Source organism: Antechinus flavipes, chromosome 5, assembly GCF_016432865.1.
Source record: "Antechinus flavipes isolate AdamAnt ecotype Samford, QLD, Australia chromosome 5, AdamAnt_v2, whole genome shotgun sequence".
NCBI lineage: Eukaryota > Metazoa > Chordata > Mammalia > Dasyuromorphia > Dasyuridae > Antechinus > Antechinus flavipes.
In genome coordinates, this window is record NC_067402.1 from 89759176 (window position 1) to 89775937 (window position 16762).

The following is a 16762-nucleotide window of genomic DNA, read 5'->3' on the forward strand; positions in this document are numbered from 1 at the left end:
AGTGAATTTTGTCTTAATCCTTAGGCATCAGTAAAATTGCAAGCTATGTTACATTTCTTGATAACCTTCCTTGGTCATATATTCTATACTTCATAAGTGGATTACAACAGAATAAAAATACAAACATTGAAAATTGAAAAGGTTGAAAGTAATTTGTCTTATTACTGAAGAACTTTTGTTTTACATATATTGCAGGATTTCTTTGAATAGTGAATTCCTTTAAAAACATTTAAGATAAAGTTCATTTTTTACAAAAAAATTGATTGACATAAACAACTTTTCATAACGTAGGAGATAGCCATCTTCAGTTAGCTTTGTAGCAACTTTGATTATTCCAAAGAAAACCTTTAACCCAGAAGTAAGCAGCAATGGTTTCTCTGTCCTTCAGACTCACACCAAGATTTAAAAATTTTAAGTTAGGCCTTATCAAGTTTTGTTTTGGAAACTCAGTTTGTGGTTTGGAGAGAAGATAGCTAATAGTAGACATACTAGAAAGTAACAGTTGATATGAGGGAAAAGATAGAGAAATAAAAAAGAAATTTTAATGAGGTGTCTACTTTGTTGTAGGATACTGTAATGAGAGCTATAAATTATAATCATCAACACCTAAAAAGCTGGGTAGCCTAAAAAGCTGTGCTAAACTCTAGGAACCTTGAGTTCCTAAACAGAACGCTCTAGATACCACTATGTTATGTTATAATCCTAAGGTGAAGAAAAGAAGAAAGGGGACTAATTTTAAACCTCATGGTGAGTTGAAAAGTAAAAATGAACTCAGAAGTTGGGAATCCTGAAAGGGAGTCCAGGAAGCCAGTGATAGGGTTTCCTTGTTTCTTCAACAATGGCTTGCAATTGGAATGTCCCAGTTCTTGAAAGGTAAAAAAAAAATAGCATAATTATGATCTCCAAAGACCAAAAATCATTTCATCAATAAGTAAATATTTATTAAGAACATGCTATGTGCTTAACATTGTGTTAAGCATGGGAATATATAATATAATATAAATAGTCCCCTCCCTCAAGAAACTTATAATTTAAGGGAAGAGACAACATACCAAAAATACATATGAAGCAAGCTATATCCAATATAAATAAGAAATAATTAACAGAAGAGACTATAATTAAGAAGAATTGGGGAAGACTTTTAAGAAATGATGGGATTTCAGGAGAGTTCAAAGGAAGCTAGTGAGGTCAGTAGGTAGAACAGAGGAGGGAGGGTGTGAAGAGAAATGAGTGAGTGGCAATCATCAAAACTATTTGGTCCTACCTAAGAAATAGAGTAGAATAGGGTAGGTCCATAAGACACAATACTAAGTGGTTATAGTAATTTACTGTTTGGCAAACTCAAAGACTCCTGCTTCTGGTATAAGAACTCACTCACTATTTGACAAAAACTGATAAAGAAACTGGAAAATAGTATGTCAGGAACTAGGCATTGACCAGCATCTCACACTGTATACTACTATAAGGTCAAAATGGGTACGTGATTTAGATATAAAGGATGACACCATAAACAAATTAAGAGAGGAATGAATAGTTTATTGTCAGATCTAAGGAGAAGGAAAGAATTTATTACCAAACAAGAAATAAATAACAGTATAAAACATAAAGTAGATCATTTTGATTGCACTAAATTAAAAAGATTTTACACAAAGCCAATGTAATCAGCCGAGTCAAATTTATAAGAATTTAAGTCATTAACCAATTGATTAATGGTCAAAGGATATGAACAGACACTTTTCAAATGTAGAAATTAAAGGTATCTGTAGTCCAAATGCTCTAAATCATGATTGATTAGAAAAATGCACATTAAAAAACTGAGTTACCACCTTATACCTATCAAATTGGCTAATATGATAGAAAAAGAAAATGATAAATTTTAGAGATAATGAGGGAAAATTGGAATACTAATTTGCTATTGGTGTACTTGTGAACAGATCCAACCATTCTGGAGAGCAATTTGGAACTATGTGCAAAGGACTATAAAATTGTGCATAACCTTTGATCCAATAAGATCACAGTTAATTAAGTCTGTATCTCAGAAATCATAAAAAAAGGGGAAAAGTCTAATGTACAAAAATTGTTATAGCAGCTCTTTTTGTGATGGCCAAGAATTGGAAATTGAGGGAATGCTCATCAATTTGGAAATAGCTGAACAAATTGTGGTATATGAATATAGCGGAATACTATCGTTCTATAAGAAATGGTAAGCAGCCTGATTTTAGAAAAACCTAGAAAAACTTATATAAACTGATGCTAAGTGAAATGAGCAGAACCAGAAGAACATTGTTCACAGTAATAGCAACATTGTATGAGGTCAACTTTGATATACTTAGTTCTCAGCAATACAACGATCTAGGACAATTCCAAAATGTTTTCCACATCCAGAGAAAAAACTATAGAACCTGAATGCAGATTGAAGCAAACAATTTTCACTTTTTTGATTTTTTTCTTTCTCTTGTTTTTTTCTTTTGTCCTGATTCTTCTTTTACCACATGACTAGTGTGGAAATATGTTTAATATGATTGTACATGTATAACTTATATCAGATTTTTTGCCATCTTAGGGAGAGAGGGAAACAGAGGGAAGAAAAAAAAGATTGAAAATCAAAATCTTATAAAAATAAAGGTTAAAAATTATCTTTACATATAATTGTAAAAAATAAAATAACAGTGAATAGGGGAAAACTGAAAGGAATGTTTTTAACTTTAAAAGAGAATGAGAGAGAGAGAGAGAGAGAGAGAGAGAGAGAGAGAGAGAGAGAGAGAGAGAGAGAGAAATGGGTGATCTGTCTTGACCCTTCTCCATCTTATTTCTCCTGGCTATGGAAGTAGTGGAGTGGGAGGGTGGAGTCAGAGCATAAATGCAAGTTGCTGTGGATATTTCTAAGGCAATTTCAGATGTTAACAGTGATACTGCCAGGCTTGGCAACAGGTCAGCTTCCCCATGCTGATGAATTGCTGGAGGCTCTTCTCTCTTTTCTTTCTTCCTCTTTTTTTTTAAATTGAGGCTGAGAATTTTCCATTGTGAATTAATTAATTGTTGAACCCACCCCTTCTGGACTGGGTTTGTGAAAATAAAGAGAAGCTGAATGTGAATCTGGTCAAAATAATACCACACAGAATCTAAGGGATCTATTCATCTTTTATAATGATTCTTTAAGTTGTCCTTTCAAGACCACCATCTCTCTCCTTCATTCAAACCCACTAAAAGACATCTTAGGCAGGCTTTCTGCTTCCAGTCTCTAGTTTGACCTCTCTATCTTCGGCCGTTTTGCACATTGTAGCCAGATATTCTTAAAGTATAGAACCAATTTCATTATTCACCTTGCTCAAAATCCTGTATTAATTGCTTATTGTTTACACAATAAAAGTCAAACAATTTAGCTTGGAATTCAGAGCCCTCCACAATCTTGCCCCCACCTTTTATCCAGTTTTATCTTCTACTGCTTTCCTTTGTAACCATCCTCCTGTAGCCCAGCCAAAATTATCTACTTAGCTTCCCTGGGATTCAAATATTTGCTGAATATTTGCTACATGTAAGGCACTGTGTTAGATGCTGGGCATAAAAAGATATAAAGTAAAACTCCCAAACGTTTCACTATGTTTTTTTCATGCTTGGACATTCTATCCCTTTCTTACTACCTCTCAGAATCCTACTCATCCTCCAAGACTTTGCTCTTGGGCAAAGGTTCTTAATCTCTGCTCCTCACTTTCCTTCTTTCACAATCCATGGTCGTAATTTTTTCCATGTCCAGTGTCCCCTAGTTGCCATCTTCCACTACCTCCGACTGCAAGTATCCAGTCACCCTGATGTAGACATACCTGAAAAAGTGAAGAGCTGAGAACATATCCATAAGGCTACATTGGTAGGGTGGGAAGTGCTGAAAGATCTGGATAATGATGGGCCTGCATATTAAGGAGGAATATGAACTTCTGAGCTTTGTGAGATTTAAAAACTGTTTTCCCTCCTCTGTAGCCCTACAAGGTTTAGCAACTATTCAAGATCCAACTTGTCTACTTCATCTACTATCTCTCTTTTTGCATTTTTTTTCTTTTTGCTCTTCTTGGGTATTCTACCCATCACCCTCTCTTCTTAGTTTCTCTCTGTCTCTATGTCCATGTCTCTGTATCTGTTTCTGTCTCTCTCTCCCTCTTCTTCCCCCCCATCTCTGTCTCTCTGTCTCTGTCTCTCTCTCTCTCTGTGTCTGTCTCTCTCTCTCTCTCTCTCTCTCTCTCTCATTTTTTTTTTTTTGATTAAGAAAACGAGGCTATTCTCTTATTTTGTTCTTACCCAGCCTTAATCACTTAGATGTTGTCTCAGTCAGACTGACACCTGGAACCGACCATAGCTTAAAAAGGCCAAGGCTTCCCACTGCATTCAGGGCCATCTTTATCCTGATCCGTGTTTTGCCACTGGCCCCAGATGGCTCTGGAGGGGAAAATGAGGCAGGTGACCTTGCACAGCCCTCCCTCACTTAAGTCCAATTCACTTGCATGTCATAGCATCACCTTTCTGATGTCATGGTCCTCTTGGAAAAGGAAGACTTACTATAACTGGCATATAGTAAATGCTTAATATATGCTTGTTGACTGATTAACTCTTCTGTGCAATATTCCTTGATGGCTGTGGCCAATAGTGATCTCACCTTTCCTCAATTCCTACATTATTGATCCTGAATAGCATACAGTTATTACTTATGGCATTTCCTGAGGATAATTAACTGCAAGGATCTATTTTGAGATTTGGGAACCAAATTGGAAGATTACAATGAATATCTGAGACTTTACAAAGTCCAAAATTAATGTTCTCATGCAATATCAATAGACTAGCTTCTGAGTCAGAGTGAATATTTACTTCCCTTGCTTGTTTAAGTAGTTTTTCCTAAACCAACACATATTAATCAAATGCCTATTATTAATTTCAACCTTGCCAACAGATATTAAGCATTTATTACATGCCAGGGGCTGATATATAAAAATAAATGTGATTGTTCCTGCTCCCAAGGTACTCATATTTTGTTGAAGATATATGATATTTTGAAGCCTCAGCACCTAGTACAGTGCCTGGCATCTCATAAGTGCTTAATCAATACTTGTTGACTGATTGAATCCTTATATACTATAGGATAGGGAGTCAAGGAGATCAAAGGAGAGATTCAGAAAAAATTGTCTAAAATGATTAAGGAAGGAAAGAATAGCATTATTTTATCAGAAATATCTTCCCAGAGAAGCCAACTACTGAAGAAAGAAAAGTTCTGATAGATTGGAGGTAAAGAGGACAATGAATTCAAGGCACGGACAGCCTGCATGAATTCACAGAGGCAGAGGACAGCATATTAAATCCAGCTAACAGTCAGCTTCATGGCTTGTAAAGTGTGAAAGGATGATGTGATGTGAAATAAAACTGTAAGACACTATACTTGGTGATGTGAGGAAAATAGAGACATGGTCTCTGCCCTCAAGAAGCCTATATGAGCTTTAAGATTTGTTAAATGCCTTATAGATAGCATATCATTTTATCTTCACAACAACCCTGGGAATGAGGCACTTTTTTTTTAACAGATGAGGAAACTGGCAGACAGACATTAAATGGCTTGGCCAAGGTCACATAACTAGCAAATTCCTGTGGCAGAATTTGAACTCAAGAATTTCTGACTTTGGATCCAGTATCAGCTAGCTGCCTCAAAAACTTATTAAAGCTTTTTATTTTCAAAACATATGCATGGATAATTTTTCAACATTGACCCCTGTAAAACTTTGTGTTCCAAAATTTCCTCTCCTTTCCCTCACCCCCTCCTCTAGATACAAATAATCCAATATATGTTAAATCCAATGTGTGTACACACATTTATACAGTTATTTTGCTGCACAAGAAAAAATCATGTCAAAAAGGATAAAAAATGAGAAAGAAAATAAAATGCAAACAAACAACAACAAAAAGAGTGAAAATGCTATGTTGTGATTCCCACTTAATCCCCACAGTCCTCTCACTGGGTGTAGATGGCTCTCTTTATCACAAGATCATTGGAAGTGGCCTCAATCAGCTCATTGTTGGAAAGAGTCACATGCATCAGAATTGATCATGATATAATCTTCTTGTTGCCATGTATAAAGATCTCTTGGTTCTACTCATTTCACTTAGCATCAGTTCATGTAAGTCTCTCTAGGCCTTTCCAGAATCATCCTGCTGATTGTTTCTTATAGAACAACAATATTCCATAGCATTCATATACCTTAACTTATTCAACTGTTCTCCAACTGATGGACATCCACTCAGTTTCCAATTTCTAGGCAATTAGTTTTCAAAGGAGGGTAATAGCCATGTGAGAAAATGCTCCAAATCACGAATAATTAAAGAAATGTGAATTAAAGCAATTCTAAAGTTCCATTTTGTACCAGTCATATTGACAAAGAAAATAATAGCTATCGGAGAGGCTTTGGGAATACATGCACATTAATGTATTGGTAGAGTAGTGAATTGGCTCCATTTCACTGGAAAGCATGGTAGAACAAAAGTTCAAAAAGCTACTATACTCTATATATCCTTTGACATGAAATATTACTGTTAAACCTATATTCCTACAAGTTAAAGAAAGAAAAAGGAATGGAGATAAAAATATTTATAGCATTTTTTGTATTGACAAAGAATTAGAAACTAAGGAGGTGCCCCTCAGTTGGTAAATAGCTAAACAAATGACCACATTTGAATGTAATGTAATACTTCAGTGCTGTTACAAATTATTAAAGGAATGGCTTCAGCTAAACTTGGAAAGAGTTGCTTGAATTGATTTGGAGTGAAGTGAAAAACATGAGAGAACAATATATACAATAACAACAACATTGAAATATCAAAAACTTTAAAATACTCAAGAATTTTGATTGACCATGATTCTGGAAGACCCATAATGAATTATGCAATCCACTCCCCCCTCACCCCTCCATCCATGCACCCATAGAGAGAAAGTGTATTCCAGATGCAAAATGAAGATTTTTTAAAAACATAACTGGGTAAAAAGGGATTTTGTTTGGCTATGTATATTTGTTACACAGATTTTGTTTTTCTGCTTTTTTTCAATAAGGAGAAGAGGTAGAAGAGAGACAAATAGATTTTTATTAATGGAAAAATTAAATTAAAAAATTAAAGTTTATATTTTATCTTAAAAACAATCAGAATCCATATAAATTGATTGAGCAGAGGTATGACATGGTCAGACCCTATGAAAATTACTTTGGTAGGATTATATAGAGGATAGAAAGACAAAACAACTTTTGCTTTCAATAAGTTTTACCAGTCTCCTGGAGGCCATGAAGAGAGACCAGGATGGCTGGAGCCAATGGGCTATATATAGCTAAAGAGTGAGAGATAAAGCAGCAGAAGTAGATAGTATAGGACCTTGAATGTCAGACTGAGGGATTTCGCTGCTAAAGGTCTAGGGGAGGCATTGAAGTTTTTGGAGTGGAGTGTGATAGTTGCAAAGTAGAAAGTTGCAAAATGCTATGTAGGATGAATTGTATAGTAAGTAGGTAACAACCTACTTCTGCTTCCAAGGACACTTTTTCTTTTTCTTTTAATAATATTTTATTTTTCCAAATACATGCAAAGATGGTTTTTAACATTTACCTTTACAAAACCTTGTGTTCCAGATTTTTCTCCCTCTCCTCCCTGCCCAAGACAGCAAGTAATCTGATATAGATTAAACATGTGCAATTTTTCTAAACATATTTCCTATTCATCATGCTGCCCACAAAAAAATTGATAAAGGAAGAAAACCAAGCAAACAAACAACAGCAACAACAAGGTGAAAATACTATGCTCTGATCAACATTCAGTCTCCATAATTCTCTCTCAGGAAGCAGAAGGCAGTTTCCATCACAAGTCTATTTGAGCTGCCTTGAATCATCTCACTGTTGAAAAGAGCCAAGTCCAACATAATTGATAATCACATAATCTTGTTACTGTGTACAATGATCTCCTGGTTCTACTCACTTCACTTAGCATCAGTTCATTTAAGTCTTTCCAGGCTTTTCTGAAGTCATCCTGCTGATCGTTTCTTACAGAACAATAATATTTCATTACATTCATATACCATCATTTATTCAGTCATTCCAACTGATAGGCATCCACTCACTTTCCAATTCTTTCCCACTATGAAAAGGGCAGCTACAAACAATTTTGCACATGTGGGTCCTTTTCCCTCTTTTATGATCTTTTTGGTATACAGACCCAGTAGAGATACTGCTGGATCAAACAGTATGCACAGTGTGATAGCCAAGGACATTTTTTTCCCAAAAGGAAGTACTAGACCAGAGATTATGTCAAATCTCGTAAATGCCGATGACTCACAGCAAGTATAATCTTGACTTTGTCCTTTAAAATAACCAGTACACATCATTTTCTAACTGAGAAGGCAAGAAATGCGTCCTGGTCCAGTAGAGGTGATGAGAATCTAGGTCCTAGTGACAGAAAAGTAGAGAACTGAAAGAAAGGGACACAGAAGAGAAGCTGCATTAGAATACAGTTGTTTGTGCTTTCGGTTCTTAGATGAGTAATACTAGGTACCTTAGACATGAGATGCTGGCAGCCTGGTAAGTAATTAACACCCCATATGTCATCCCCTGGACTTGCTTTGGATGGTAGAAAACCACAGTGTACTTTTGGATAACAGAGTTCATTTCCCTGGTATTTTTCAGTCATTCCAAGCAAAGCCAATTAGGGTTTGTTTTGTTTATAGCTTATTTGTTTGCCTTGGAGCCAAGCATTCGGCCAGTAACCAATCCTGCAAAAACCCTGATACAAATTCCACAGCCAGAGGAAGAAAATATTATGATTGGCGGGAACTTTGGTGGTCTGGTTGTGTTGGGGTCTTTGCTCACAGTGGGATGTTGGAACTTTGCTGCAGAGTTATTCAATGGCACTGACTTTTTGCTGAGTTTTGAATTTATTCCACTACCACCCTCTGCTCCCCTAAGAGCCTCTTAGATTTGTAAAAAGATTTTTTCTAAATGACTTTTTTTCCCATTATTTAATGATCCTCATGGGTATGGATGGAGTAAGTATTATACCCATTTTTAGGTGACAAGAACAAGGCCCCCAAATCTCTATTGCCTCTCTTCCCCAAGGGTCACAAGGTACCCAGTTCCTTTGGCCTGGTGCTTTTTATTCTGCACCATGTTTCTCAAACTGACTTTTAAGACCTCTAGCCATAACCTACCTTTCCAGCCTTATTTCATGTCACCCATTTTAATGAACTCTATCTGCCAGGACTGGATGCAGTAAGTATTATACCCATTTTTAGGTGACAAGAACAAGGCCCCCAAATCTCTATTGCCTCTCTTCCCCAAGGGTCACAAGGTACCCAGTTCCTTTGGCCTGGTGCTTTTTATTCTGCACCATGTTTCTCAAACTGACTTTTAAGACCTCTAGCCATAACCTACCTTTCCAGCCTTATTTCATGTCACCCATTTTAATGAACTCTATCTGCCAGGACTGGATGCCATCTCCTGCCTCCATTTGTACAAGCTTCCTCCAAACCCCTACCCACTCTGCATTGGAATACCTTTCCTGAGTCTTCTCTGCCTCTTAGAATCTGTATCTTCCTGTAAAGACTCAGCTTATGTAATAACAATAGCAAGAATGATGGTGATGAAATAGCTAGCATTTATATAATGCTTTATATGTGCCAGGCATAAGTGCTTTACAAATATCTTATTCTATCCTCACAAAAATTATTATGCCCATTTTAAAATTGAAGAAATTGGGGTAAACAGAGGTTAAAATGTCTTGCCTAAGGTCACTCAGCTAGGAAGTATCTGAGGCCATATTTGAACTCAGATTTTTTAGATGTAAGATACAGCATTCAATCCACTGCACCATTTAGCTGTTATCTCTTTCATGAAACTTTCATTGTCCTGCCTTCCCAACTCCCCTTCCTCAACTCATACCCAATGATTAGTGCTCTTTTCTTCCTGAAATTACCTTGAATTTACTTCTTAGAGTGTATATTCACCCCAGTAGAATGCTATATATTTGAGGACAAAGACAATTTTGTTTTTGTGTCTTTGGTTTTTAATATAATGCCTTGTTCATAAAAGATATTTAGTCAATTTCTGTTGAATATAATTCTTAGACCTATTTTAGTATTTGCTGTCCAAAGCACATAGCACTTAATAATATATTTTAAATCATAATGTAATTATCAAATCTATGAACTGGAAAGGATCTTAGAGGCCCTCTAATTCAACCTTCCATGCATTTTAAGTATCAATTCCCTAGCATCTCTGTAAGACAGTATTTAAATTTAGCTTGAATTCCTGTAGTGATGGGGAGCTCACTGTCTCATATTCCATTGCTGGATAGCGCTAGTGGTTTAAAAATGGTTGATCCTTGCATTTGTCTTTGGCAGTTTCTTCTGCAGCAATCAATCATGAGTCTTGCCTCTTCAGATAAATTATAAACTCCTTTGAGCAGTGGTTTTTGCTATACACTGTTGCCAGGCATAGTAGGAAGGTTGAATTTGATGCCAAAGGGGACCTGGAAATTTGATCTGCAATTATAACCCACCCAGGGTATCACCTCACTTTGGGCAAGCTCCTTCACCTCCTGATCTGCAGAATGAAACAGTTGGATGTTGTTCATTCTTTCACTGAACTCCGAGTCTTTTTGATCCTATGCACCCTAGCAAAAGTTGGATGAGATTACCTCGAAGAGCCCTTTCAGGTCTAAAGCCTATGATCCTGTGGTTCTTTTTTAATTGCTTAATTGATTGGTGGTTAAGTGTCTGCCTAGTCTTAAGGTTGGGGTGAAAAAGAGCTGCTATCATCTAATGTTGCTCGAGAGAACACTGAGCATTCTAAATATTCCAGAGAGTATGTATGACTCCGGAGGGATTTCAGAGTCTAGAATTCAAGCTTCCTCCAGCTCTGACCCTAAGATCCAATTTAAGGTGAATGGGTTATGATAAATGGCCCAGACCTTCAGGTCCAGATGTCATCAGCTGCCGCATCCCCATTTGTGCTGTCTGACCGCCTCGGCGCCTGTCTTTTTAAGAGATCCCAGCCCTCCCTCCTGCAGACATCCCCAGTACAGCTAGTAGTTGCTCTTCCACCAACCCCCGGCACAGGTAGCAATGGCAGCTTGCTGCATTTCCCCCGTGCACAGCTTCTGCAGATGGCCCCGGGGCATCCTGAGCGGAGACGCTGCTGGCTAGAGCCTTCCAAACCATTGCCTGTGATGTATCCTGGGTCAGCCCATGCTGCTTGCCATCCGCTTGTTGCGCTGCATCAGGGACCAGGAACACACCCAGCTCTAGTCCCCATCTGTTGCAGTCGTGAGGCAGCGTTAGCATTGAATAGCAGCCGAACCTTAGAACCTGCTTGTACAAAGGAGGTGTGGGGGGGGCGGTTTGGAAAACCCCTTCTCTTATGGACCTTTCAAGAGAGGCAGAAGGATTTCTCCGAGCCGTGAGTTGTTTCCCATTTCTAGTGTTTTGTCATTTGGCTTTTTTATTTTTCTTTTTCACAGATCATCACTTATTTTTGTTAGCTTTCAGAGAAAAGAAATGTGCTGTAGGGGCTGGGGCTGGGTAAACCAACATTCTAGGAGCTTAGATTTAAAATGCATGGTGGTTGCTTGCGCATTCTTATTCTTCTCCATCTTCCTCCCCCTCACCTCCCCCCCTCGCCCCCCGATGTTTTGTCTCTTCTGCTTGCAAGGCTGACACGGAGTTGTTTTGTTATCGCGGAGCCTCTTACTAGGGCAGATCTCCCAAGGTTAAACAAAATATCCTTTTTCTCTATTGGGGATATATGATTTTTTTCTTACGTAACTTTTGCCTTGATGTAAATTTAGGAAGAGATTAGCCAGTGGGAGTTGGGGGCGCGGTGCAAAGTGCATTTGAAGAGTACGTGGGTGGTATTATTTAATTTCCACTCTATGGTCCCTCGGATTTTTTTTTAACCTTTTCTTATAGCAGTTTGTGTGGCCGTGACCCTAGCTATCACTCATACAGGTGCTCCCTGTTGCTCCCTCCCTCTCCTTTTCTTTCCATCTCACCTCGATTTAATGGAAAGTTTCCTCCAGTATATATTTAGCGTCCCCTTCCCATCCTTTAAGCCTGCTCTTTCGGACTGAAATTCCCGCAGAATATGGGCTAGGGAGCCTAAAGGGAGGTGGAGGAAGCTTCCCGCCAACCTGTCACCTATTTCGGTTCTCCTTTTGTGTTGCTTTGCCAAGCATCACTAGTAAATCGTCCCTTTTCTGAATTCTCTCAGATCTGGCTCCACAACGCGGACCTGTTGCATATTTAACTCGTAGGCAGAATCTTGAGGGAGGGAAAGAAAACAAAAACGATTCCCACCTCCTCCCCCTTCAGTAAACAGACTTCAGATGATTCCATTCTGCCACACTTTTTATTTGATCTGTGGTAAGGGATGGACAGTAGCCCAGAAAAATGGTCAGAATCCCCAGGAGCTGTAATTAATTAGTCATTCAAACATTGAAGTGGCTTGTGGGATTGTAAGCACTGAGAGGCAGAAATTCTGTGTTTTAATTTTGGCTTTACTCTAATACTCTATAGGCTTAAGTAAGGTGCTTTTACCCATCGGGCACTCATCTTCCTTCCGTGTAACATGAGAAGGGGACCTCTCTAAGGTCTCTTCTAGACTTCACTTTCTGTGATTCAAAATAGAATGATGATAGCTAGGATTTATATATAGCATTTTTAAGGTTCACAAAGCACTTTACAAATATTATCTCATCTTATCCTCAAAACAATCTTGGCGGGTAGGTTTAATTATTGTCTTCATTTTACAGATGAGGAAACTGAGGCAGAAAGTGTTGTTGTTCAAGGTCACAAATAGCAGCGGGACCTTAGAACCTGCTTGTACAAGTATTGGAGGCTGAATTTGAACTCAGGTGTTCCTGACTCCACATGCAGCGGCTCTATCCAGTATACTCAGTTGCCTTTAATATATTTAATTGATCAGTTTTTGTTTTTGTCTGGCTGTGCTAGGATGTAATCCCGTAGTCAGACAATACTATGATGAATTCTTTTGTGAATTCTTTTAGAATATCCTGCTTCACATCATGCATTTGTTGCATGTTTAACTTATGGTGAGAATCTTGATGTTGTGATAGCATGCTCCCTTCAAGGATTGTACAATCTATTTGGTAAGATAAGATTAACGTTAAAAAATTTTTAGGGAAAAAACACAAAGCTACATAATATCAAGTACCAGTTTGTATGGTATATGTTATTATTTAGGACAAAGGTGTCAGATGTATGGCACACTTTTCAGATTCTCTACCTCCCCATTAAAATTGAGAAATATTTAACAAAATGAACATACAATGTAACATAGACAATGTTAATTTGTGATTTTTCTAGGTCAGTATGTGTCCTGTAGGGATTCTTATGTATCATTTACCAGTCCCCTTTCCATTTGACACCACTGCTTTAGGAAATTGGACAAAAGGAAATCTAAAAAACATTGGAATATTTGAAGAAGGGTATGTAGAGGAGGTGGGATGGGCACTGTGATCATAGAATTTAGGAGGTTAGAATTAGAAGGATCCTTGGCAGACCTATCCATCCCAGATCATTAATTTTATAGATAAGGGAACTGAGGGTAGGGATTTACCATAGGTAGTATGAATATAATAGCTAGGACTTGAACCTAGGCTGCCTGACCAGTAGAGCTCAATATAATGAGTTTAAACTTTGTTTTTTAAAAAACTGCTTCTAAATCTACTTGATTATACTCTGATCCAGCCCACATCCCACCATCTTGTCTCTAGGGTTAATATGAGAGAGGTCAAATGCTTTGTTGAAATGCAAGCATATCACATCCATAGCATTCCCCTAAGCTACTCATTAAGTAACCCTGTCCAATAAAAATTGGTGAACTCTAAGCAGAGATATAATCAGAAAGAGGGAGAAAGATATGGATAAAGCAGAAAGTCTTCTGGGTCATACCCATACATGATTGGAAAAATGGGTGGCAGAGAAGGCAGTTTATCCTCATTGGTGCAATTTCACTTGGCAGCTCCTTGAAGGAACTGGAGATGGGGGCACTGTCAGGCAAAGAGTGTAGAAATGGAACAAAAAAGGGGGCAGATGGACTTTTGAAGAGTGGTGGAATGCTTTTGGTAGAGTCACAACGAGGAACTCTGAAATACCCAATAGGAGGAGTATGGAAGTGTTTGTCCTTCTGGATGAAGTTTTGCAAATAACTATTGAAAAGAGGCAAAGAAGAGTTGAGGGAGTTGTAGCAGAGCTTAAGTGGCAAGAGGAACAGGATAGTGGTAGGATTCTTCTGATGCACTCAACCCAAATATCTCTTCAGAAAGGGATGGATCATAGCAATGGATTGGGATCTTAACCTAATGGTGCATAGATGTACATCACCTAGAAGACCACTAAGCATTCAGACAGGCAGGAGAAAGCAATCTCACATCATGTCAGTACTCTGGATCCAAGTTATAGCTGCTCTCCTCCCTCATTATTTCTGTCTTTCATTGTACAGATATCTGATAGCAGATATTCTGATAAAATTCTTCTCTAGGTTTATAATTTGATGAAGAGAAGAGAAACCCAGGAGAATGTCATTCATTTCATTCTAGTTCTATTCTTCCATTAAGTAAAATCTTTCTTTCATATTTGAACCTAAGTTTGCTATTGCCTGGTTGACTGATCTCTTTATGTGGTTCTCTGGCATAGTTCACCAGATAAAGGTCACAGTGCTGAGTATTTGTTTAAACTGATAAGTATTCCTTTAATCTTCATAAATGCCTTTTTAGGTTTCTTTGGGGAAGCCATAGGGCTTGGAAAGGAGGGGGTTGAAGGAGAAAAACAAAACCAAAAAAATAACCAAGTCAGAATTTTGTTTTCTTTGTGGTTTGATTTGTTTGCAGTCGAGGTAAGCTGAAATAAGATTTTATTGCTTAATGCATGTTTTTAAGAGAGTCCTCCATCTGCCTTGGTAATTAGAGCTGTAGCTCATTAGTCACGGTATGTGAGGACAAGACTTGTGTAGGTTCCACTAAACAACATAACACCCATATTAAAATAGCGTGAGGGGCTGTCAAAACAATCTTCAGCAATACCCAGTAGCTTCACTAAATGGTGTCTTCCTGATCCCTCTTACTGGTACTGACCTTATCCCAAGGACATCACTAAATGGACCTTGCCTGATCCCTCTTACTTGTACTGACCTTATCCCAAGGACATTATATGGTACCTTATTCTGCTCCTGTCTAAAACACTTACCACTGGTTTTTGTATGTAATGGTTGTCTATTCTCTCATGGTTGTAGTAATTCTTTCATTAGACTGTAAGCTCTTTGAGGGCAAGGATTTGATTTAACTAAATATTTTTTTCCTGTCCTCAAGGACATAGTTGGTGGTCCCTGCAAGTAATGTTTGGTAAATTGAATCAAATCCTTTCATTGCAGTATTTGAGATTTGATAGCATGCTGTGTTTCCAGATAGCACAATCCATATCTTCTGACCATAGTGGGAGTTGGAGGGATTGCCTTGATTAATAACTGACTCCAGAGAGTCCCAGGTTAAGAAACAAGACTAGATTTGGAAACAGATTGATTACAGGCAAATTTTCTTTTACTTGGGGAAGACATATCCTTGTAGAGATACCCTAGAAGAATAAGGCTTTCTTGCTCTTGAGAAGTTCGGTACAAATCCAGTAAATCTCATTGTTTGGTTGAGAATGTGGGGACCTCTAGATCAGGGATGGACTTCTCTCTGTTTTTCTCCTCAATGGTTATCCTCTCCTCCTTTCCTGGTGTTTATAAGACCTGTCTGCTTCCTTAGTCATCTTTACCACTCCTTTTTATTCGTAGAGCAATTCTTTAGGGAATCCCTTTGGGTCCCAAAGCACTTATTGCCTTATTTTTTTCTCTTGAATAACAGGTGGCATTGCTATGTTTAACTAATAAGAGTCTCTGATATGTTGGAGCAATGAGGATTTAATAGCTAAGGTCCAGGTATTCAGTTAGGCATTCCGTGCCCTTTGCAGTCTGTCCCTATACTGGCTACTTAAAGTGATCTCTCATTGCTCCCTGCTTCTGCCCTAGTAAAGGCAGGCTTCTTTTTTTCTTTCTTCTATGTATATAGTATATGTGTGATCTATACACTATATACTTTGCATATATATTCTCTGTATATAGTGCCCTTGGTAATATGGGGAATTCTAGCCAAGGACTCTCCTCCATTCCAAACCATCCAGACCCTTGAAGCCCAACTTAAATCCTTCCTTATGTCCCAGCCTTTCTGGACTTCTCCAGTCTCCCCTGATTTCTTCTTTCTCTGAACACCTTTTCTAATCTGTATAATCTAACCATGAATTATCCATTGTCATTCATGTTTTGGAACCATAGGCTCTAAAAGTTGGAAAGAACTGAAACCAAACTCTTTCATTTAATAGATGAGAAAATGAGATCCAGATCAGGAAAATGGTCTGGTCCAAGGCACACAGGCAGTAAACAGAAATTTGAACTCAGGCTTACTGACTTTGAATCCAGTGTTGTACAATTCAACAAACATTTATTAAGTACCAGCTGTGTATCAGTCATGTTCTATGGGCTGTATATCTGAGATCACATAGGCAGTAAGCAGCAGAACTGAAATTTGAATCAGGCTACTTTGAATCTCATGTTGTATAATTCAACATTTATTAAGCAACAGTTATATATACGAGTCATTTGCTGTAAGTACAAAGAAAATAATTAAAGTTCTCATCACCTTCAAG

General features: G+C 37.9%; 1 protein-coding gene across 6 annotated transcripts in view; it reads left to right on the forward strand.

Moving 5' to 3' along the window:
* Window positions 1-16762, forward strand: part of PRKAG2 (protein kinase AMP-activated non-catalytic subunit gamma 2) — a 425664-nt gene that overhangs the window by 101083 nt on the left and 307819 nt on the right. Inside the window, exon 1 of one of the 6 annotated variants that reach the window (XM_052000480.1) lies at window positions 11142-11459. The exons of the other annotated variants lie outside the window; for them this stretch is intronic. Within the exon in view, the coding sequence (XP_051856440.1) occupies window positions 11421-11459 (39 nt within the window). The 5' untranslated portion in view covers window positions 11142-11420. Of the gene's footprint in view, window positions 1-11141; window positions 11460-16762 lie in introns of those variants that run through there. 6 annotated transcript variants of the gene reach the window in all.